At 28.9% G+C, this 24577-nt stretch overlaps 1 protein-coding gene across 2 annotated transcripts in view; it reads right to left on the minus strand.

Moving 5' to 3' along the window:
* Window positions 1-21594, minus strand: part of LOC113377283 (rho GTPase-activating protein 15-like) — a 38203-nt gene extending 16609 nt beyond the window's left edge. Inside the window, exons 1-2 of one of the 2 annotated variants that reach the window (XM_026617542.1) lie at window positions 21458-21594; window positions 19151-19298 (exon numbers count right to left, since the gene is read on the minus strand). In XM_026617542.1, the coding sequence (XP_026473327.1) occupies window positions 19151-19298; window positions 21458-21462 (153 nt within the window). In that variant the 5' untranslated portion in view covers window positions 21463-21594. Of the gene's footprint in view, window positions 1-8550; window positions 9523-19150; window positions 19299-21457 lie in introns of those variants that run through there. The other variant, XM_026617541.1, reaches the window with a different exon arrangement.
* Between the last annotated feature and the right edge of the window lie 2983 nt (window positions 21595-24577).

The raw sequence follows: 24577 nt of genomic DNA on the forward strand, positions 1-24577 counted from the left end.
TTCTACATAGCTGCTAATTAACTTCCCTTAGGGTAAGTTATAAAAATGGGCCAAAAATCGAAAATGAAAATTTTTGCATTATGCTCACGTTTCAGAGGTTGCTGAACATTTTAGCATACCTCAAAAAAATGATGTGTGTGTGTATGTGTGGAGACAATTTTTCGTCGATGATTCCGGGCGTACGGATTATCGGATTTAAATGGTTAAAAAAAAACATTCGATTCCTAGTGATGAGGAGACGTGCTGATTAGTTTTTGGCGGAGACAGGTCCAGCGGCTTCGGAGATATGGAGCAAAAAGTGTTAAAACGTCAGTTTTTAAGAGAACGGATCAACTGATTTGAATGATCCAAAAACCATTCAATTCGTAATGATGGGTAGAAGTGGCCATTAGTTTGACAAAGGCAGGTCCAGCCGTTTCGGAGAAATAGAGCTAAGTGTGCAAAAAATGGCAGTTTTTGAGAGAACTAAGCTTCTAAGTGTTGACAAAACGATTGCTCTTAAGAAAAATTTTGATAGATTTTTTTTATTATATTTTCCTTTTAATTTACAAAAAAAATTAATTACTGTAAAATAATTCGGATTTTAATTCTAATTCTAGCTAAAATTCTAAATATCACTTATATACTTCAAATAAATAACTTTAATTTTGTAATTCAGTTTATATAATACTTAAACCCCTATCTATAACTTAGACAATGTTAGAAATATTAGAAAATGTTCTTCATTTTAAAACCGATTGATTAACGTTTTGTTTATTTACTTTTTATAAAATAAGAATAATGAAAGTTATATTATTTATAATAATCTATTTGAAAACATTTAATATTTCTCGTTCGGGAAGTTCGAGCAATTTGCCTCAAGGCACGATGCCATACACCACTAGTTATAGTTTTTTTTTGTAATCGAGTGATACGACATATGCTTCAATTGTATTATCTCATATCTTATTGCATATTGTTTTGTACAAAAATCTAAATTCAAAATGTCGATGTAGATTTTGAATAAAAATAATTTCGGTTAATTCAAAAAAATTAAACGGTATGTAGAAAATTCAAAGAATACATATCATATAGTTTAAACGATGCGAGGAATGCATGTCATAAAATATTCATCATAGTTGTGTTATTGATATTAGTATGATCATTTACCGTTCTCGAGAACAGTCGATTTAATAATATTAATAAATCACAGATTCAGACCATTTAGAAATAGATAATGAACTGAAAAAGCTATGATTTTTTTTCACGATGAATAGGTACTATATCCTATTTTTTTTATAAAAATTTCATTGTATCCGAGGCGGCATACGAGTGGAAAAGGTTAAGTAATGATCACAAACGCGATTTTAATTAATACACACCGACGGTTAAATACTTATATTAATTTATATCATTTCATTGTTTCTGTACTATTGCAAGCTTGATGCACAACCTGTAAATAATTACTTACATTTCATTATCGATACATACACACGAACACACGATAGTAACAATTGGAAAGAATTTCACTTATCACTTCAATTATCTCAGTTAGACGTTTTTGAATTAACTGTATGTATTAGATAATATCGTCATACACATAAAATAATGCGAACACATGGGCGTAGTTCCATAGATCTTGAAATGACGACATACCGAAGTAACTCTACTAGTGTGTCCTCTACGAAAAGACCTCCATATCCATATCCAAAAAAATATGATTCATTCATCAAACTTTACGCTATTTTTTCATTTCAAATATATCAGCGGACGTGCATTTGTTATTTCAGGCAGAAGTGTTTGTGTGCGTTCTTTTATGGATTAATGTTTAAAATAAATTCTTTGTTTATCGTCTACAACAATTGATTACATATTAGTACATATACAATAATAATCTACATTTTTCTGTGGCAAAATTATTATATCGAAGTTTTAGTTAAAGTTGGATACAAAACGAAATAAATGTTACAAAACTGACAATGAATCATTTATTGCACCTTTTAATGACGCCAGTAGAAACTGTTCGATAATCTGTAAATGTAACTAAATGTTTGAACAAAAACATATTGTTTATAGATAATGCAATGGACACTGACGGATCCAGGGGGTTAGTCGCGGGGGTCATGACCCCCACCTGAGCTTGTCTTAAAACTTTGATAGAAGCAATAAAATTCCTTCATAATGATTTTATTTATATATTTTGTTACCAAACACATTTTATAACTTCAATATGTTATATTACTTATTATAGACGAACAGCGGAGTCAAAAGCTCCTAAAATTTAAGGATGGTATTGGGGGTAAAATAGGACGGCCAGAGGACAAACAATTCAATGTATTATTTTTAACTTAGAAGGGATTTAACGAAATAATAGCTACATTATTCAACCAATGCAAAATTAAATTTTATGAGTACATTTATTACAGAGGTAACTCTCTATATAACCTTAATTTAATATTTCGTCCAAAATATTCATTAGCAGAGTTGTATTATTTATTTAATTTATCTCTTGTGAAAAATGCTTTTTTAACGTCGTAAGAATTAACGTGATGGCTGGTTGTACACATTTTTCCTCTACATTCAAATATTGCCGTTAAAAAATTCTTAACTTTAATTGTTTTTGAGACATCGGTGGTGGACCATTTTACGTTTGAGCCCTTATATATATATATATATATATATATATATATATATATATATTTTGTATGATTCTGAATTTGATGTTGACATATGTATTAACAAAGTCTAATAATCGGGCATAACATCAATAAAAAACCTTTTTATTGATGTTATGCCCGATTATTAGACTTTGTTATATATATATATATATATATATATATATATATATATATATATAGATTTTGGGATAGGGTCTAAAGGAATAAAAATGAAAGATGATTGTTTAAACAAGTTTCTTAACATGATCTGTAGTCCGCATTGCTTTTAAAAAGTCAAAAGTAATAACTGATAATTGTATACAGATAGATAACTTTGTTTGTTATTTTGCTGTAAGTTGGACATTAGTAGTTAATTACCAATAATTAGTTTCTGCGTAGATAATTTAGCTCAATCATAACGATGATTTGTCAACAAAAGTGTGTGTTGGATAGTTGGATACGGTTGTGACATGCATTTTTGTCGTTTTCGGTTAAATATTAAACAAATAAAGAAAAATCTAACTTAACTAATACAAAATACGAAAGGGAAAGAAAAAGGAAAATTCTATACAAGAAAATAAAAACATTTTACAAAAAATTATTGTTAACTTTGTTTAAAAAATTATGTTTTGTTATATATATTGTTATATTTTATTCGTGTGCTCTGTTTAAATGTTTATGTTGAGTTGTGTGACATATTATTGTTATTAATAATAAAATTTGTTATAAACCATTTTGGTGTTTATAGCGATTGTTTTTAACCTATTTTTAGGTCTGTCACAACCGCCCTTTTCTTGTATAATTTGATTTTAAAATAAATCAATCGTATTCATGGACACTATTTCAGTATTTGCACGTAGACAAATGTTCAAATTACTTTTTAATTTACTTTTCTTCCAGACAAAATTGTTGCAAATCAAAAAAAAATGGGACAATGGTACTCTGTGTCACCTACTTAATCCTTTCGACTCGGATGCCGCCGCTCCGGCGACAAAATTCATATAAATCTCGCAATTCGCGAGTGGAAAGTGTTAATATAATACCTGTATAATCAATATACACATCAATCCGTGGCGAGGCAGGTTTGAAATGTTTGTATATATTATCTATGTATGTTTGTGTTAAAAAATTAATTTTATAAATATAATTATTTAAGAAAGGAATGTAATTGTGGTGAAAAAAATAAAGATATTTGTATGACTTTGGACATTTTGGTTGTTGGGCAAGAGGTTTCCATACACTTCAGTTCTTTATGGGATGGTTTAGCAACTGTTTTAATTTGCCAGAAGCTCTGAGTTACTGTTCTACATTTATTTAACATTTTTAACATTCCGCAAGGAGTTAGCAACGCAAGAAATCGAAAACGAACAGTAAAAATATGTAAATAAAAATATATAAATTTTTACGTTTTTTCACTTTAAGAACTTTTTACTACTTAAACACTTACCACTACACAATAAATTATCTCACTAGGTATAATTTTTGTTACTAAATTTCTGGGTCCCGTATCAATATTGCAAATGTTCCAAAATCACAACTATAATTCAAACAAACGATTTCAACGTATGTGAAAAAGATTTTTGCATATAATTTGATACCAAGTGCATACATTTTTGGATACTCTAAATTTTTTAATTTTTTTTCCAATTCAAATTTTCTATCATCATACACTGCTTATACTATTTTTAAAAATTCTCAAAAATAAAATGCCTTAAGGCACAGTGCACATCTAACTATTTTTTTCTAATTAAAACATAAAATGCTTGTGTATAAGGTTAAATAAATATAACGACAAAGAATGATTTTGAACTTATGCTCTAACTTCGTTGCTACTTTACTTTTCACACAATAATTATCCCATAGACCAGAGGTGGGAAACCTTTTTACCATCAGAGGCCGCACTTAAATTAAGCAGCTATAAGAGAGGCCGCATAAGCTGATTGGCCTAAGAAAGTGACTTTTGTGAAATTATTATAGTTTTGTTCTATAGATTTAAATAGTTCTTACATTATATAGAAAAACTAAAATTAATATTGCAAAATTTTAAATATTATATACATATAAAATAATATAAAAATATTACAAAACATGCCACAAAAAATATTTTATGCGTGTTAGAGTCTGTGTTTCAAGCTAGCATCTGACGTCATGTCACAATATGACTATTTTTAGTAGAATTTTTCAAGAAACTATCATGATGTTGATGTACAAAAGTTGTTTGAAAAGAACTCTACCATTTTGTACTATGTTAGGCCGCAGGTTCCCCACCTATGCCATAGACCCATACCCATACCATGTATGGGTATGGGTATGGGTCTATGTATACAATATCAGCCTATGAAATTTAAAGTAAAATTTATTAGTAAAACAAACGATTTCTTTATCATAGCCCCACAATTATATTTGTGTATGATAAAGATAACATAGACAAACAGCATGTTAGAAAGGAATACAAATTATATCTGTTTGCATCCTAAGCTATATGCAATCCTTTGAAATTGCCGTTATTCAGTTCTTATACTTATCATACATACAGAGGTTTAAAAAATCTAGGAAATACATATTTTGAGACCTTCTTATAGATTGCTGATTATCAAACACTATCGCGCCTTTTCTTAAATATTGAATTTTTAAATTTCATCCCAGCGACAGATATAAATATGTTTAGCGAAAATCTGGCAATGTCATACATGTATTAGAAACTTTAAACTAATATTACGTTTGTATTCTGCACTGATATTCAAGCCTGTTAAATTCTTTGATTTGTCAATAGTTCTGCAGTTATAGAGATAAACTATAAAATTTCTATCAAATCAACTCTCTATTAAAAATTCAAGTTATTACTTAAATAGATTTTTACGATCGAAACGGTTAGTCCAATAAATAATATATAAGAAACGTTTAATTTATATTACGCTTACCATTTCAAAATACACATTTGCAGCTGTGGGTGTATTTAATGATTACTATATTAATGATAAATATAATTAATCATTTAATGATTAATTCAATATAATTAGTTACAGTAGATACACATTTTTTATTACTAGATAATTGTTAATTTTTGTACTGTTTGGTATGCTACACTACAGTAATTATCATTAAGGATTTTAATATTGCTATATTCAATGATATGAATTAAACTGAACAAAAGCTGTCTGGAACAAGCATATTTTTGACAAACTTATATAAAAATTATATAGGGTAGGGAGGGATAAAAAGGTCCAATTGGACTTTGATTATAACGACGACGTAAAAATCAAGGTGATGGCTGGTTATACTTTATCTATTTCCCTCTATTAATATCTCATTAATAATGTTAAAAAATTCTTAAATTTACTTATTGTTGAGTTATCGGTGGTGGACCTTTTCACCCGCGGACCTTTAAGCCCCGTACTATCCTATATATATACATAAATACTACTGTTTACTATGATAACTGATATATAATAGTATGAAAGAGGAGAATAGTTTAAGATTTGCCTTAAGAAGTGCCTAAGTTCCATATTAAAGTACACTTTAATCTTTTAGTCGAACTTAAGAAACATTATTTTTTTCAGCAAAGATGATATTGCAGTCGACCGTCGGCGTAGGTTTTGTGCAGTTTTTTTTTACGGGCCAGGCTTTGAAAAATAAATTTATAAGAGAAGCTTCATTTATTTAAAATTAAGTATATAGACCTCCTACATAAAATCTTAAGTTTTCGACTGTCTTCCAAATGAAAAGGTAGGTTATTGATTCTAAATTTACCTATGTTGCCGTAATAGTTTTTTACCTCATCTTTAGTAGTAATGAAATTATAATGTACATAGTTAGAATAATGCAAGTCAAAAATTTGAGTTTTTTTTATATTGCATATGCTATAGTGCAGTAAATTGAGAGGAAGAAAAGGGTGTAACCTCTGAATTTTTTTACTGTGCTCCGATTTGCATGAAATTTTGGAATTAGTTTTATCTTACCCTTACGTTCAAAAGCTAAAACAATTCGGACTAGAATAAATTAATGAATCTTGCTCAAGGTACGTTCAGTTGATGTCATGTTAAAACAAAAGGACTCAATGACACTTATAGAGAAAAAGCATAATTTTTCATGCTGTCATGATCACTAACTAAATTTTTAAACATGTATTGTTCTACAAATTGCAACTGAACAAATTGAATTTATCACATAATATGTCCAAATGACTTCTTGCTATATAAAAACCTAAATTTTAGACGGATGCAAAATGATGGTGAAAGCTTCGAAAACTATTTTATGGAAAAAACTTAACAGAACAAAACATATTTTACAATTTTCTATGTTTTTAGTAATAGTGTGTCCTAGTAATAGTAATAGTTATCCTTTACATTATACGTCTGGTACACTTATGGTTTAAAAGTAGTTGAAATAACATGAATATCAAAAATACAATTCTGTTTCCCAACTTTTTACTTCATCAATGTATGAAAATTGGCAAAGCAATAAGTATGAAGAAGGGATACTTTGGTAAATTATTATGTTACATCTATTTACTTAAATGCTGAATAGAAAATTTGAAAAAACAATCATCATAACAATGAAACTTTGTCATTCAACTCAAATCGTGTTTAATAAATGTCTATGCGACAATAACCAATCTGACGAAGTTTTGGCCATATTTATAAACGTTATTGCAACTAATTTAAATGAATTGTAGGTACTTATCTATAAATTGAAGTATTTCAAGCATATTTAAGTTTCCAGGAAGAATTTGACGACACAGTCTTTAAAACATTTCATGAAATATTTTTGGTAGATTCTCAGTGGTGCCGGTCGTCCCGGCTTCAACTATGTAGAAAATCTTACAACTTTTATGTATTTTTCGTTTTTTTATATAAAAATTGTAATTTGATATTATTTCTGTTTTGTCCTATTTGATTCGTATTTTAGTAGTAATAAAATTGTTCTAATTCTAAGTTATATTATTAATACAACTTCAAAAATGGCAGTTACAGAATTACGCAAGGCTAATCGATCTTACACAGTTTTTTAAAATAATTTTATTTAATAATGCAAAATTATTAATTTTGCATTTACACAAAACTATAAACTTAAAACTATAAGTTGCTTATATCTACATCTGCAATAACATTTTCATTGTTTACCTATCAAAAAAATTTACTGTCAAAATACAACACTACAAAATGTATAATTTTTATCTAATAATTTTAATTTAATAATTGCGAATTTTTATATATCTATGTAAGATGAGAACCCGTTTTATGATCAAAACTAAATTGTATGTGTTTATAGACTAGTTTGTTTGAAATATCAAAACATTGTTCTTAAACTTTCTTTTTAATTATTGTTTATTTATAATTGATAGCGTAAATTTATTCAATGCCAATAACAGAATCATTTTTCACAAAAAATATTATAATTTAAATAGAATATATAGTTCTACAATGCCAGAAGATAAAAATAATAAATTAGAGAGTAATAATAAGAAAATGATAGTCTATCTGATATCAATGATAATAAGCCTAGTGCATTCACAGAAAAGATCGTGAAGGTTTTGTTTTATCATGGTAATAAATTAATATTTTTATAATCTATTCAATGTGTTTGATATTAAATATTTTAATATTTATTTTTCGTTCAATGTGTTTATCATTCATCATATTGAATAGTGACAAAAAGGGATTTTATACTGATTTTCGTTTAGCACGGTACTTTCTGAAGAAACCATACCTCTTAAAATGAGTTCTAATGTCCACTGCATTGACCCAAAGATAAGGGTTAAAATTTGAAAAATTCCGTTTTGACCCATATATATATATATATATATATATATATATATATGCAGTAATGTAAGTTCAGGTTGTTGATTCATTCATACGTTGTTCATATATAAAAAATATCTTTTGAATAAGTTTACAGAAGAACTCAGACATACCTCATGCTCTTCATCTTCTATATAATCTGTACATTTCAGCATTTTTTTCCAAGCGATTACATCCTCAAATATATCGGACGAACGGTTTTCATTAAATTTTCGAACAAAGTCATTCATATTGATATCACTATACTTATTACGGGAGGAAGAGTTATTTGGTACAGTTGTACATTTAACTTGCTCTAATTTTGGTTCTTCAACAATTACATTCGGTATATTCGAGAAAGAATCTAACCATTCACTATTTAATCTAATATGGGGTGAAAGTAAGGTTTCTGTTCGACACTTCCACAGTTGTTCATATAAAGGTTCGTCTTTGTTATCAATTACATTTTGATGTCTAAAATCGAAAATGAATTTTAAATAATCTCCATCATTTAATGATTTATTTCGTTTCGTCTGGTGCATTTTATCTCTTGGATACAAATCTAAACTTATACAAGCATCCCGATTGTTAAACTTCCTGCTATGACGCATTTCCACAAATTGTCCTGTTTCGTAGCAATCCATTTTGGGAGAATCACGCGAAAAAAATTCTGATGAACACGGTTTCAGATCCTCTGACGACAGGAAAACTTTATCACTTAAAGATGACGTTGTTGATAAAGAAAGACTAAATTGTTCGAGGCTTTCGTTACATACAATGTTATATCTCGGACTTAATTTACAAGCAAGGGCATAACTTGCATTGTTTAAACCTCGAACTTCGCTCGTTTTATCGTTAGGTTGCGATGATTCATTTTCGAAATTTTCATTTTCCAGAAAATTATCAAAAATATCCAATAAACTTTTTGACACGTTTTTATTAATTTCAAAACTGTTAGCTTCACACATAAATCCGAATATAATTTCCACGTAAAAACTTAATGATGACACTGTTTCACTTTTGATGAATTTAATTGAACATCACAATAAACTATTAAATTTTTATTTGATTCTTGAACCACACAAACACTGAAATCCCATATCTCACACACATTATATTATTATTTATGAATATGCGAATGAACTGGTTTCAATTCGTACTTCACACTAGATGTTTTATAGCTTTATTATAAGTGATGAATCTGGTGATAATGATATTGTTCAAAGAAGTACTGCTTCTATTTTATTAATAAATACAAATATTGTTAAATAAATCTCATCGATTAAGGTAAGATTTCGCGAAAGATACTTGCACTTAATATTGCATGCAGTTGATGTCAGTTGATGTATTGTAATGAAAGTGTTATATTTGTCGTTCATTAAGTTTCAAATCATTCGCACAGTGGGATTTCTCTTCTTCTTCTAACCGATGTATAAAACTCGTTCCAGAATCACAACATGAGTCATTGCAGTTTGATATGTCATCAGAACTAGTTGCGTCATTCATTGGCGGTTATTATTTCGTCGACATCGTAAATATAATTGTTTAAACATTATTTGACTGGAAAAACACATTCACGTGCTGGCAGATTCGGTTCTGATTTGGCACATCGTTCATTGCTTTCTTATCGTTATCGTCGTACAATAGTTAATAAACATATTTTTCAAATGCAAATGATCGTCTTCGACTGTTTTATCAACATGTATTTCATGATATTGATATACTATTATCGCTTATGATGTCGTAATTATCTGATATGGTAACTAGCGGACTCGATTTATATATAATAAGTCCTGCTCATTCAGCTCTTGACATTGTACTGAATCATTCTTATCGAAAATTGTTCTTTCATATTCCCGTGCATTATATCTTCTATACATTTATAAACTGTCCGTAAGTTTATCGTTGAGTGAAGTGGGGTTAGCGCAATCAGTCGTTGTCCACGCTTCATTTCATTTGAAAATACACGATTTATATTATGATTTGGTGAAATTTGGTGAAAAAGTCGTTTTTTTTTGTTTTTCGATTTTTCAAAATAAATTATTTTCGGAAATACAGCTATTCGACCATGATAATCCTCTTCTGTTTCCTTCCTTTTGCGAAACTTTAAAAGCGTTTTTCTCAAAACTGCCTTTTTCAATACTATGTCCACGATTTCTCGAATTCTACTAGGCCGATGTAATTGAAATTTTCAGAGAATCTTTATGGACTTATAGACTCTTTGTTAGTTAGGTCGTCCCAAAATTTCAAATTTTATTATTTTTAGAAAATTCTAGAAACTCAAAAAAATGGTCTTTTTGTAAACGATCGCAATTTTTTTCATTTTTTTAACTTAATCCTAGTATATGCCATTGCGACATCATTCTAGATTAATAATCTTTTGTTTTCATTTCGGATTACTACGACCGTGCAATCGTTGACACCGTCACGTGCCAATATTTTGTAACACCTCATTTCAATAACTGCTAATTTTTAAAATTATTAATAACGTTGTTAAACTAGTGGTGTATAGCATCGCGCCTTGAGGCGAACTGCTAGAACTTCCCCTACTGAATTAAAATTCTGAAATTCCGAATTATCCAAAAACTAATCACCATCTCTCCCGAACATTACGATTTGAATGTTTTTTGGAATCATTCAAATCGGATGCTCCGTTCTCTCAAAAACTAGATTTCTATTATCTACACTCTTTGCTCAGTAACTCCGAAACTGCTTGACCGACTTTTGCCAAATACTAATAAGCACATCTTCCTATCAATAGAAATCGAATGCTTTTTCAACCATTCAAATCGATTGAAACGCTCGAAAACGTGGACGAAAAATTGTATCCATACATACACACACATTCATTTTTCTAGGGTATGCCAAAATGTTCAGAAAACTTCCAAATGATATGCAAAAATTTTCATTTTCGATTTTTGGACGATTACAATAACTTACCCTACGGAAATAAATTATAAAAAAAACTAGTGGTGTATCGCATCGTGTCCTAAGGAAAATTGCTGGAACTTCCCGTACCGTAACGAAATGTTCGAGTAATATTAAATGTTTTCAAATAGATTATTATAAATATGTACTGTAAAATTTTCTAATATTCAAAACAATTATATAAACTAAATTACAAAGTTAAAATCATGTATTTAAAGTATACAAGTGAGCTTTAAAGCTTTAGCCAGAATTAAAATTAAAATCTGAATTATTTTCGATATACAAAAATTTAAATAATTTCTTTTTTCTCCAAAACAATTGTTTTGTCAAGCAGAATCAGTCAAATCAAATGACTAGTTCTCTCAAAAACTGCCATTTTTTGTACATTTAGCTCTGTATCTCCGAAATGGCTGGACCTGCCATTACCAAAAACAAATGAAATGGGATACTTCGCTCTCTAAAAAAAAAACTCGATTTCTATTTTCTGCACTCTTTGCTCCGTATCTCCACAACGGCTGGATCTGCCTTTGCCAAGAACTAATTAGCACATCTCTCTATCAATAGGAATCAAATGTTATTTCATCCATCCAAATCGGTTAATCCGTACGCCCGAAAACGTGAACGAAAAATAGCGAACACACAAAACACACACACATTCATTTTGTCTGAGGTATGCCAAAATGTTCAGAAAAAGCTGAAACGTGAAAATATGCAAAAATTTTCATTTTCGATTTTCGGCCCATTACTATAAATTACCCTACGGAAAGTTAAAAAATAGTAAAAAAAATATTACCTTTTTACGATGAACTTTTTTACGATTTAAAAATGACCAGAAACTCATGGCTCTACACTAGAACACCCTCAATGATTTAGACGAATTTATTTGATCTTATGCTTTTGACGACATACGAACAACTAATCCAAATTTTCATATTTGCCAAATCGAATCAAATCTTCATCCATAACGAGTTCAACGAGAAATAAATATTATTGTAAAATAATCAAATCATTTGATTAAATATAGAAAAAATATTGTGTTAGCCGGTGAATAACAGTCTACTGTATTTTGTTTTTTCATTGAAGTTTAGTTATGATTTTACTATCGAATTCTTTATCATTTTTGACTCTTCTATAATATTTACAGAGATGTAAAGTATATGTTCGAGCTCCTTGCTATTGTAGAATATAAAGGAAATGATATTTATAACATATGATTTCATTCATAAACATACGAAATTTATTATGTTCGCTTATATCGAACATTTGATATTTGGAACAACACTATATATATATATATATATATATATATATATATATATATATGCGTGTATATATGTATACTCATACATATATATGCATGCATTGTCCATTGAATGAAGCGTTTTCTTAAGTTCTTTATTATGACCTTTGTTCATTCATATAAAGTGAGGGTCATTTAAAATGCTTCAGTAACTAATGACTCATTGCTTTAATTGATGTAAATACGAACAAGTAGTATATATATATATATATATATATATATATATGTGTATATATATATATATATAATATGCAGGGCCGGCGCGAACCTGCATGCGATGAATACGAAAAATTTAGGCGCCTGGGTCAAGAGGTCATCACGAGTTTTGGATATATACTCTAATTTCATGAAAATGTAGAATCTATAGAATACTTAATAAATCATAATGAAAAATCTAATTTAACTATAAATACGAAGATAATTTACACATTTTGTTAGCAATATAATCAGTAGATACATATTTGTTCGATTCTTATCGTTGGCTAACGCATAGTGAATTTATTAAATTCATTGCCAATTTTTATTAGTTGCTTAAATACTTTAGAAAAAATATGAGATGTGGTACCTTTACACCTCTTTAAGAACTATGTGTGGAATATGATAATCTGAATTATCTTAATAAATTATAAATTTTATCTAGAAGTGATATGGAAGCAACACGTTACGTTCAATAAAACTATAGAGTTCACTATTTGAGCCAGGAAAGTCAAAATGAATTGTTGGTAATATTAAGTAAGGCGATTAGAGATAAAATTCAACCTCACTACGGAAATTTATATATTACTCAATAATATAATAACAGAACAGATGACAATTATTGTTCGAATTGTTTCTTTTGATGTAGTTATACAAACAAGGGAAAAAATGGGTGTTGATATAACTAATTCAACAAAACGTGATTTGTGATTAAGGTTATGACAAATGAGCAAATATAAAAGGCAAAAAATTCAAAAGTTTACTTTTGAATAAAAATCCTAGGGCTATTTTCGTACCTTGTGCTGTCTATACTCTAAATTCAATTATTAACGATGCAGCTAAGTTAAATACATAATTTCTTTTCATCTAATTCTAATCGGACAATACTTTTTTTAAGTTAGATTAATGCAATTCGGCCCTTGCGATATCAATTAGGTGAAGTTTATGATGCACTTTTTGATATTGTAAGTAATGAAAATTTCAATAAAGAAAACAAACATGAAACATAAGTAATAGGTTTAAAAATAAAACACTGAAAATTTCTTGGTTTTTTTATAGTCTGGCATGAGTTGCTCAATAGAATAAATTTTTAAGTAAAATGCTTCAAGGCCCAAATAGACGTTGGAATCAATTGAAAATCTAAAAATAATTTTGCAAGATTATCGATTAAGACTTAAATTTAAGGATATTCTGAAAACAAAAAAGAACTGAACAAAGAGGTGGATAAAAAACAAGAACTTAACCCATTCGAGATCGATTGCACACCGTGTGTGCAATTGCTTTCCGAGCCTAAAAGACCGGTTGCACACCGCGTCAATAGTAATAATGAGCAATTATCAGTTATTCTGAAAATGAGTAAAATAGTCGTCGAGATAAATTTTTAACTTCTCGAAGGAGAAGTTTATGTTTTCATCAAAAAATCCGATTCGCTAATTTTAGTTTTCGCGACGTTTCAAGCCATTCTGAATCGAATGAGACCAAATTTGGAAAAAGTATGTGTGTGTGTGTGTGTGAACAGATTTTTTTGCCCTAAATCGACGTTTTCTCAGAAGCGGCTGGTGCGATTTTTAAAATTTAAAAGCCATTCGATGTATTGCGATGAGGACTAACGTTTATCAATTTTGCGCGACTTTCAGCCTAACCGTTTCTTTGTAAATAGCAGAAAAGTGAACAAATTTATGTCCACGTTTTACTCCGCAGTTATAAATCGATTTTGACAATTTAAAAACCATTCGAAAGATATTGGTTGGGCATCGTGCTGATGAGATTTTGGTGGAGATCGGCCGTGCCGTTTTCTTGTAATAAAGTGTTGAAAAATTTTTTTTCGACGATTTTTATTATTATTTTTGTGACGGTAGATACCATAGTCTTCTAGATCATACTTAAATATTACGGCCCTAGGACAACTCGTTTAGCTTTAAAAATTCGTCAAAGTTTGCAAAAATAGTATCGTTTTTTTGGTATTTGTCAAAATCAGCAGTTTCTTTAAAATTTGGGAAAAAGTGTTAAACTTTTCGTCCAAATTTAAGCTCATACTACCGAATCGATTTTAAAAAATCAAAAACTGTTCGAAAGATATTAGTTGGGAATGATACTGATTAGTTTTAGGTGAAAATCTACCGAGCCGTTTTCTTGTAATTCGTTGTTGAAAAAAAATTTAAGCCGATTTTTATGAAACTTGTTTTGATGATATATATCATGGTCTTATACAACTTATTGAAATATTACCTTACAACAAGTAGTTTAATTTCAAAAGTTCATCAAAGTTTGAAATAATTAGTGGTTTTGTAGCAACATAACGATTTTATATTATCTAATTATTTTTAAAATAAATGTTTATCAATTTTAATTATGTCTTTTTCTTTTACCTTCCATTGCACACATGGTATTCAATCCGCTCCTCACAATGAAAATTTTCTGAGGTGTGTAATCATCTTATTTATACAAAATTGCTTACGAATTGGTTGATTTCCGAAGTTATCATGTTTTTTTTTATTACAAAAGAACAATATAAACAAAAAAATTTGGGTTTCTGGGGGCCGCGATCGGAAAAAATCGCCGTCTCGAATGAGTTTCTTAACTAATTCGGAAGTGCGATAACAGAAGATGACGCGTCAATTTAGCTATGATCAACCCGACGAATCGACACGATCTCCTTCAAAAAATGAATTAATAGTGGTCTATGGCATCGTGCCTCAAGAATTATATAAACATAATTACAAAGTTAAAATTATTTAAAGTATGTAATTGAGCTTCGGAACTTTATCCAGAATTAAAACTCAAATCTGGATTATTTTCGATATACAAAAAATAATTAGAAATAAAAAAATCCAAAAACAATTGACGATTACAATAACTTACCCTACGGGAAGTTAATAAATTATAAAAAAAACTAGTGGTGCATGGCATCGTGCCCTAAGGCAAATTGCTGGAACTTTCCGTACCGCAACGAAATGTTCGAGGAATATTAAATATTTTCAAATAGATTATTATAAATATGTACTGTAAAATTTTGTAATATTCAATGATAAACTGAATTACAAAGTTAAAATCATGTATTCAAGTGAGCTTTAAAACTTCAGACAGAATTAAAATTAAAATCTGAAATATTCGATATACAAAAAAAATTTTTTTTTTTAATTTAAATATTTTTTCCCCCGAAACAATTGTTTCGTCAACACAAGCAGAAAGTTTTTTGAATCAGTCAAATCAGATGACTGGTTCTTTCAAAAATTGAAATTTTTTGTACAATTAGCTCTGTATCTTCGAAATGGCTGGACCTGCCATTACCAAAAACAAATCACTACTTCTCCTAATCATTACAAATTGATTTTTTTTTAGATCACTAAAATGGGATACTTCGCTCTCTAAAAAAACTCGATTTCTATTTTCTGCACTCTTTGCTCCATATCGCTAATATTCCTCCTCCATATTGCCAAGAACTAATCAGCACATCTCTCTATCAATAGGAATCGAATGTTATTTCATCCATCCAAATCGGTTAATCCGTACGCCCGGAAACGTGAACGAAAAAATGCGGACACACAAAACACACACACATTCATTTTGTCTGAGGTATGCCAAAATGTTCAGAAAAAGCTGAAACGTGAAAATATGCAAAAATTTTCATTTTCGATTTTCGGCCCATTACTATAAATTGCCCTACGGAAAGTTAGAGAATATTAAAAAAAATATTACCTTTTTACGATGAACTTTTTTACGATTTAAAAATGACCAGAAACTCATGGCTCTACACTAGAACACCCTCAAGGATTTAGACGAATTTATTTGATCTTATGCTTTTGACGACTTACGAACAACTGATCCAAATTTTCATATTTGCGAATCAAATCTTCATCCAAAACGAGTTCAATGAGAAATAAATATGATTGTAAAATAATCAAATCATTTGATTAAATATAGAAAAAATATTGTGTTAGCCGGTGAATAACAGCTACTGTATTTTGTTTTTTCATTGAAGTTTAGTTATGATTTCACTATCGAATTCTTTATCATTTTTGACTCTTCTATAATATTTAGAGAGATATGGTAAAGTATATGTTCGAGCTCATTGCTATTGTAGAATATAAAGGAAATGATCGTGACGAATCGCCACGATCTCCTTCCAAAAATGAATAACTAGTGGTGTATGGCATCGTGCCTCAAGGCAAATTGCTGGAACTTCCCGCAATGTAACAAAATGTTTGAGGAATATTGAATGTTTTTAAATGGATTATACTAACTACTGTAATATCTTATAACATTTATAAGAATTATATAAACTCAATTACAGAGTTAAAATTATTTAAAGTATATAATTGAGCATCAGAACTTTAGCCAGAATTAAAATTCAAATCTGGATTATTTTCGATATACAAAAAACAATTAGAAATAAAAAAAATCCAAAAACAATTGTTTTGCCAACAACCAGAATGGTTTTTCGATCATTAAAATCGGATACTCCTTTCTCTCAAAAACTCGGCTACTATTTTCTGCACTATTTACTCCGTATCTCTGTAACGGCTGGACCTGCCTTTCCCAAAAACTAATCAGCACATCTCCCTATCAATAGAAATCAAATGTTTTTTTAACCATTCAAATCGAAAACGTGAACGAAAAAATGCGGACACACAAAACACACTCACACACTGTTCAGAAAACTCTTAAACGTGAAAATATGCAAACATTTTCATTTTCGATTTTCGGCAAATTACTATAAATTACCTTACGGGAAGTTAAAAAATAGTAAAAAATATTACCTTTTTACGATGAACTTTTTTACGATTTAAAAATGACCAGAAACTCATGGCTCTACACTAGAACACCCTCAATGATTTAGACGAATTTATTTGATCTTATGCTTTTGACGACTTACGAACAACTGATCCAAATTTTCATATTTGCCAAATCGAATCAAATCTTCATCCATAACGAGTTCAATGAGAAATAAATATTATTGTAAAATAATCAAATCATTTGATTAAATATAGAAAAAATATTGTGTTAGCCGGTGAATAACAGTCTACTGCATTTTGTTTTTCATTGAAGTTTAGTTATGATTTTACTATTGAATTCATACACATATCCATTTTTTCTGAGGTATGCCAAAATGTTCAGAAACCTCTGAAACGTGAAGGTATGCAAAAATTTTCATTTTCGATTTTCGGCCCATTACTATAACTTACCCTACGGGAAGTTAATAACTAGTACTGGCGTAAGTTCATCGACTTTAATAAAAATAATTACAAATAACAATAATTAAGTCCCCAGAAAACATGACAAAAACACGATACACGTTTGAAATAATTGCGACAACACTGTGGCAATGGCGCTCAGCGCCTGACAGGATTTTGATTAAGACTTTCATAACGTTATAAAGTCGCGGAAACGCAAACGTTACTAAAACTAGCCAATTTTTAAATAAGGCCGCTGTGTCATTTTGTCTATATATACCATTTTGTCCGTGTTTCCCCTTATAAGTTATTTCGTGCAATCAGCTTATTTAAATATTAACTAGTGGGACGCATCGTGCCTTAAGGTAAATTGCTGGAACTTCCCGTACCAAAATTTTTTTTTTTTAAAAAAGATTAACATTTTTGAAAAAAAAATACTCTGAAAAAATTAGATTTAGATTAGAAATTCTGAACTTTTTTTCAAAGCAATCCTACTGCCACGTCGCCGTCTAACGGATAAACATTGGTACGGGACCCATAGGAATGTAAACAAAATTTATACTTATTGTTAAAATCTCTATAAAATATATGATAATTTGATGTGCATAGATCTAATGATCATTTTTGACCGCCAGATGGCATTTTTTTTACTATTTTTACTAGATCTCCAAAACCGCTAGACCTGCGTTCATGAAAATTTGATGAGTTCTTCATCTTGTTAATACAAATAAGATGTTTTCTGAATTATTCAAATCGGACGCTCCGTTCTCCTAAAAACTGAGTTATTGTTTTTGTCACTTTTTGCCTCATATCTTCGGAACGGCTACTAAAAACAATCAGCACGTCTCCTTATCAATACGAATCGAATGTTTTTTTGAATTATTCAAATCGCTACATCCGTGTTCCGGAAATCGTCGACAAAAATTTGTATCCGCACACACACATACACGCACACGCACACACATACATCCGTTTTTTCTAAGGCATGCCAAAATGTTCAGAAGGTTTTGAAATGTAAGGATATATAAAAATTCCCATTTTCGATTTTTTTGCGATTACTATAACTTGCCCTACGGAAAGTTAAAAAGCACCTGTCGTCAAATTTTGAATCAATTAAAAATTTACAAAACAGTTTACCTGGTCTTTGTTGCGGGTTAATTTTAGTTTCAATTCTTGTAGTAAAAGTTTATTTATTTCGTTAGTGCCTTCAGGTGTCTTGTAGATATCATCCATAGACCAGCTCTTTCTGTAAAACGTTGCTGTTTGTGCACGCAGTGGTTTCTTTCTGAAAACACAAATATAATTATTAATGATAAGCTATCATATATATATATATATATATATATATATATATATATACAGGGCCGGCCCTGGAGTCCTCAGCGCCCGCATGCTTTTTTTTCTAGCGCCCCCCCCCCCAGTTATTTTAACTGTTTTAACAGTTTATGATTAAAATTATATAAATATTTGCCGTATTTTTTTAAAATACGTTCAAAAAATTCTGGATGTAGTACACGAAAAATAAGATATAATATAAATACACCTAAAATACAATGATTTTAAATATATTTAGAAGAAGGGGGCGATTTGCGGGTGTTCATAATCAAATTGTTTTGTCTTTTATCGTTGTCGCATAACCAAATTATTTTTGAATACTTATTTTCAATCCAAACTTTTTAGGACATCCAAAAATTATATTATGTTCGTTATTACTTGCAAGAATATTTTTAATTTTTCAATTATTTCTGTGTGTAATATTAATATTTGGGTTGTGAAACATTTCACTTATTTATTTTGGAGATTTTGCGCGATTTATTTTATTGAGCGCAAATAATAGAGAGCAAAAAATAGCCTTTCATCATTAAACATAACACTGGTATTTCATGTTGGATTATTTTAACTTAATTTTTTATTATACAAAATAACCAAAATTTGGAAAAAGAATGTGTGTGTGTGCGCGTGTGCGTGGAACAAATTTTTCACCGTAAATTGACGTTTTCTCAAAAAGCCATTCGATGCATCTCGATGAGGACTAGCGTTTATCAGTTTCGCTCGACGATCGGCCGAGCCGTTTCTTTGTAAATAGCAGAAATGTAAAAAATTTTTCGTCCACATTTTAGCCCACAATTCTGAATCGATTTTAAAAATTCAGAAACTGTCCGAAAGATATTGGTTGGGATTGGGAATCGTGCTGATTAGTTGGTAAAGATTCCCTGGTATGTGTTCTTGTAATGAACTGGTGAAAATTTTTTTTTGACAATTTTCATGCTTTTTTTGCGATTGGTGTCATGGTCTGCTAGATCATACTAATATATTACGGCCCTACGACAACTCGTTTAACTTTGAAAATTCGTTAAAGTTTGAAAAAATTGGTCGCGTTTTTTGGCGTTTATCAAAATGACCTATTTTTTTGTAATTAGCAGAAAAATGAAAAAAATCCGTCCACGTTTTAGCCAAATATTTTGAACCAAATTTGAAAATTCAAAAACTTTTCGAAAGATTATTTGGGAGTTGTGCTGATTATTGATTGGACAAAGATCAGTCGAGCTGTTTTTTTCTAGTTAAATATTGAAAAAAAATTTTTTTTGATGAAACTTTTTATGTTAATAGATATAATGGTCCTGAACAACATACTAAAATTTTACGTTTCTACAGCAAGTAGTTTAATTTTTTAAAATCATCAAAGTTTAAAAAAATATTATAGACAAAACTTGTGTCAAAAGTTGTTTTTGTGATGTGATGACTCAAACATTATCAATTCATTAAAATTTAAAATAATAAGCTACAATTTTAGGACATACAAGCATTAGTGTCTATGCACTACAAAATATAATTACAGACATTATAAATATGTCTGAGAGATATCAATTGGTAATAGCAATGTTTAGATTCAATTGATAGCGATAACTTTATTTTCCAAATAAATAGTTAAAAAATTTATCTAAATATCTAAATCTTAATTCGATTGATTAAGTCAATTATTACACATTTCGGGAAGTTCATGCAACTTGCCTTAAGATCACATGCCACTTTCAACTAGTTTTCTCTTTGTGTTTACCTTTACAACTATTTATACTAATATGTTGTGATAAGTAACACATAATTAGGATTCAAGCTTTCATCAAATAAGTAGCCTGAAGTATTTTTATAAATAAAAGGTATTGAGAAAATAATTTTAGTACAAACTTCAGATACCCATATCATTCCTAGTTAGTTTATTTAACCATAGAATACAAATCGATTGAAATGAATTATTAATAATGAACCATAGAATACAATCGAATTGAAATGATATATTTATCCATTGAATGGTAAGTTTATCTTACATATAAAATCTTATTATTATGACAACTATCTGAAAAATATTATTACTAGCTATATGCTAAGTGTCCTAAAATTTAATTGAACGACCTTATTGACCAAATATGTAATGAAGAGATATACCTCATACTGAATATAGTAAAATATTCAATAAAATGAATTTAATTACGCACTATTAGTAGTATAATTAATGACTTATTTATTTTTAAAAAAACTTTAAATATTTGCACAACACCTACAAAGTATAGATACTACACACGCGTTCAAGTATGATATGAACTGTAATCAAATTGAAGACGCTAAAATAGATAAATATACCAAAGATAGTGAAGATACACAATGTATATATATATATATATATACATACATATATATTATTGTTGCGGGACAGTTCCGGATTTCCACCTTATGTCCCGGGTTTTTCTAAAAGCAATATTTGTCCCTTTAGATCTTTTGTCTCAGGTTTTCTAAAAGTATAGGTTTAAACTGATTCTTTACAATTACATGATAATAAAATTACAACTACGCATCAAATATCTGTAAATGATATATAATGTTACAACGAGTATGCTCATATGAAGATAAATTGCCAAATACAAAATATCGAAAACTGATTAAAATAGCCTTTCACATTAATAAATTTGAATTTTTATTTCAATTTCACGGATATAAACAAAAATTATGAACCAACAAACAAGTGCTAATTTTTTTAAGTTAATTATGAAGAAAATTGAACAGAATTTTTATCAAGGATCAAAAGCGAAAAAAACACAGATCGAAAAATATAATATCATAGGTAAAAGAAGTAGAAGAAGGTACGCAAATTGAGTACGCAATTCTAATTAAAAAAAAATGTATTTAAATAAAAACAGTTTTTCAACATATTCTTAAATAGTATTTGTTATTTTCAAATCATATTTGAACTATTTAATACAAAGAACTATTTGAAATAAATATATTTTGAAAATATATTTCAACCGCCTTCAAAATTAAATTAAATGAATTATTCGAATCATGTTCGAATTTGGGATTTATATATATATATATATATATATATATATATATATATATATATATATATATACTAAATGGTAGAGTCTTGGATTTGTGTATATTTTGTAGAGTTTCGAACAAGAATCCAAAAACTAATAAAAAACAAAAAAAAAGTTTTTTAATAAACTATTTCTTTATTTATTTATTTACTCTCGACTATTCGGAACTAGGTACGTTCCATCTTCAGGACATCTGTCAAGAAACATGATCTTGATGAAATTTAAGCAAACAATATGTTTAAGAAAAAAAATGGATTTTTTAATTAATAAATTAGTTGAAAAAATATTTATGTACAGAAATATGATAATATGATCAAAATGAAAATGATAAAAATAAATGAGTGGATTATATAACAGGATATTAAAAATGATAAAAAATTTTTGAACGTTATAGAATCTTTTTTTTTATAAGAAAAGGTTAATGACAAAATTGAATTAATTACCTGTATGTTTGAATATACGTTAGCACTTTTTCACTAAAAAAGATTTTATCAAAACTCATAAATTCAATTTTTTAATAAAATCTTTTTTAGTGAAAAGTGCTAACGTATATTCAAACATACAGGTAATTAATTCAATTTTGTCATTAACCTTTTCCTATAAAAAAAATTCCATAACGTTCAAAAAATTTTTATCATTTTTAATATCCTGTTATATAATCCACTGATTTATTTTTATCATTTTCATTTTGATCATATTATCTTATATTTGTACATTATTATTTTTTCAAATAATTTATTAATTAAAAAATCCATTTTCTTTTCTTAAACATATTGTTTGCTTAAATCTTATCAAGATCATGTTTCTTGACAGATGTCCTGAAGATGGAACGTACCTAGTTCCGAAACGTCGACAGTAAATAAATAAATAAACAAAGAAATAGTTTAATAAAAAACTTTTTTTTTGTTTTTTATTACTTTTTGGATTCTTGTTCGAAACTCTACAAAATATATATATATCTTATATATAAAAATGGATCGCAAAATGTGTTGGTAAGCGCATAACTCAACAACGCCTGGACCAATTTGGCCAATTCTTTTTTTAAAATGTTCGTTGAAGTCCAAGGATGGTTGTTACGGCGAGAAAAAAACGAATAATTGCCGGGAAAACCCTAAAAACAGCTCTTTTCTTCTTTAATCGAGTAGGCAACGCAATTTGTAAAAAAACAATGATCTATGTCATGACATTCTGTGTAGTTTTTGATAATATAATTTTGAATATATTTATATAAACATAGAAATATCTTTCTATTAATCAAGCTATATTGGCAGTCAAAAACATTGATGTAAATTAATTAAATTTCAAAATTCAAGAACAAATTACAGGCGAAACAGTTGATTCGGCAACTAACCAAGACGATCCACCGGAGTTTTTAAACTCGCTGGATTTGCTAGGATTGTCACCTCACAATCTTCAATTAAAGGTTGGATCGAAAATTATAATGTTGCGAAATATCGACCAACTATATTCAAAGGATAGTATAAAGCAGAAGATGTTCTCGCACTATGCATCCCAATGCGTTTCCAGTGCGTTTATGGTATCATTAAGTGTTTGTGGTATTAATTTAGAAAACCCATGTTTCTCACATGGAAAATTGTATGTTGTTTGTTTCCGTATTGGAAAACCATCAGATTTGTTTGTCTATGCGCCAGGTAATCAAACAAAAAACATCGTTTATCACATAGCACTACAATGAAAATTGAACTGATTTTTGAATTATGATTTACATTATTACAATTACTTACTTTTAAATGCTTATAGTGTTTTATTTAATTATTTTTAATTCACACCGAATTATTACCAGGGTGACGGTTCTATTCAGGATAATTTTTTGCAAAGAATAGAAAAAAGATAGGCACAAAACACCGCCACATTACAATTTTTTTTTAAAAGGACGAAGTCTGTCGGGCCGGCTAGTACATATATATAATTATCAATGATGAGTAGACATAATAAATTCTAATCACAAACGTTTCATACGCTTCTTGCGAAAAGATATATGTAGTAGAAAATTATCGAAAATTTCCTAATTTTTGTATATGACGCGAAATGATAATAAAATGCCATTCAAACAAAACATTATTTGTTGCAATCAAGTGCAGTTGAGTTTATGTCCATTTATAATGTATAATGTATATACGATTGAAATATTTGAAAATATGAAACATCCGCTAACGTTTTACAGACATGT

The sequence above is a fragment of the Ctenocephalides felis genome, unplaced genomic scaffold (genome assembly GCF_003426905.1).
Source record: "Ctenocephalides felis isolate EL2017-DRISC unplaced genomic scaffold, ASM342690v1 CF-g0.4_SCAFFOLD_01886, whole genome shotgun sequence".
NCBI lineage: Eukaryota > Metazoa > Arthropoda > Insecta > Siphonaptera > Pulicidae > Ctenocephalides > Ctenocephalides felis.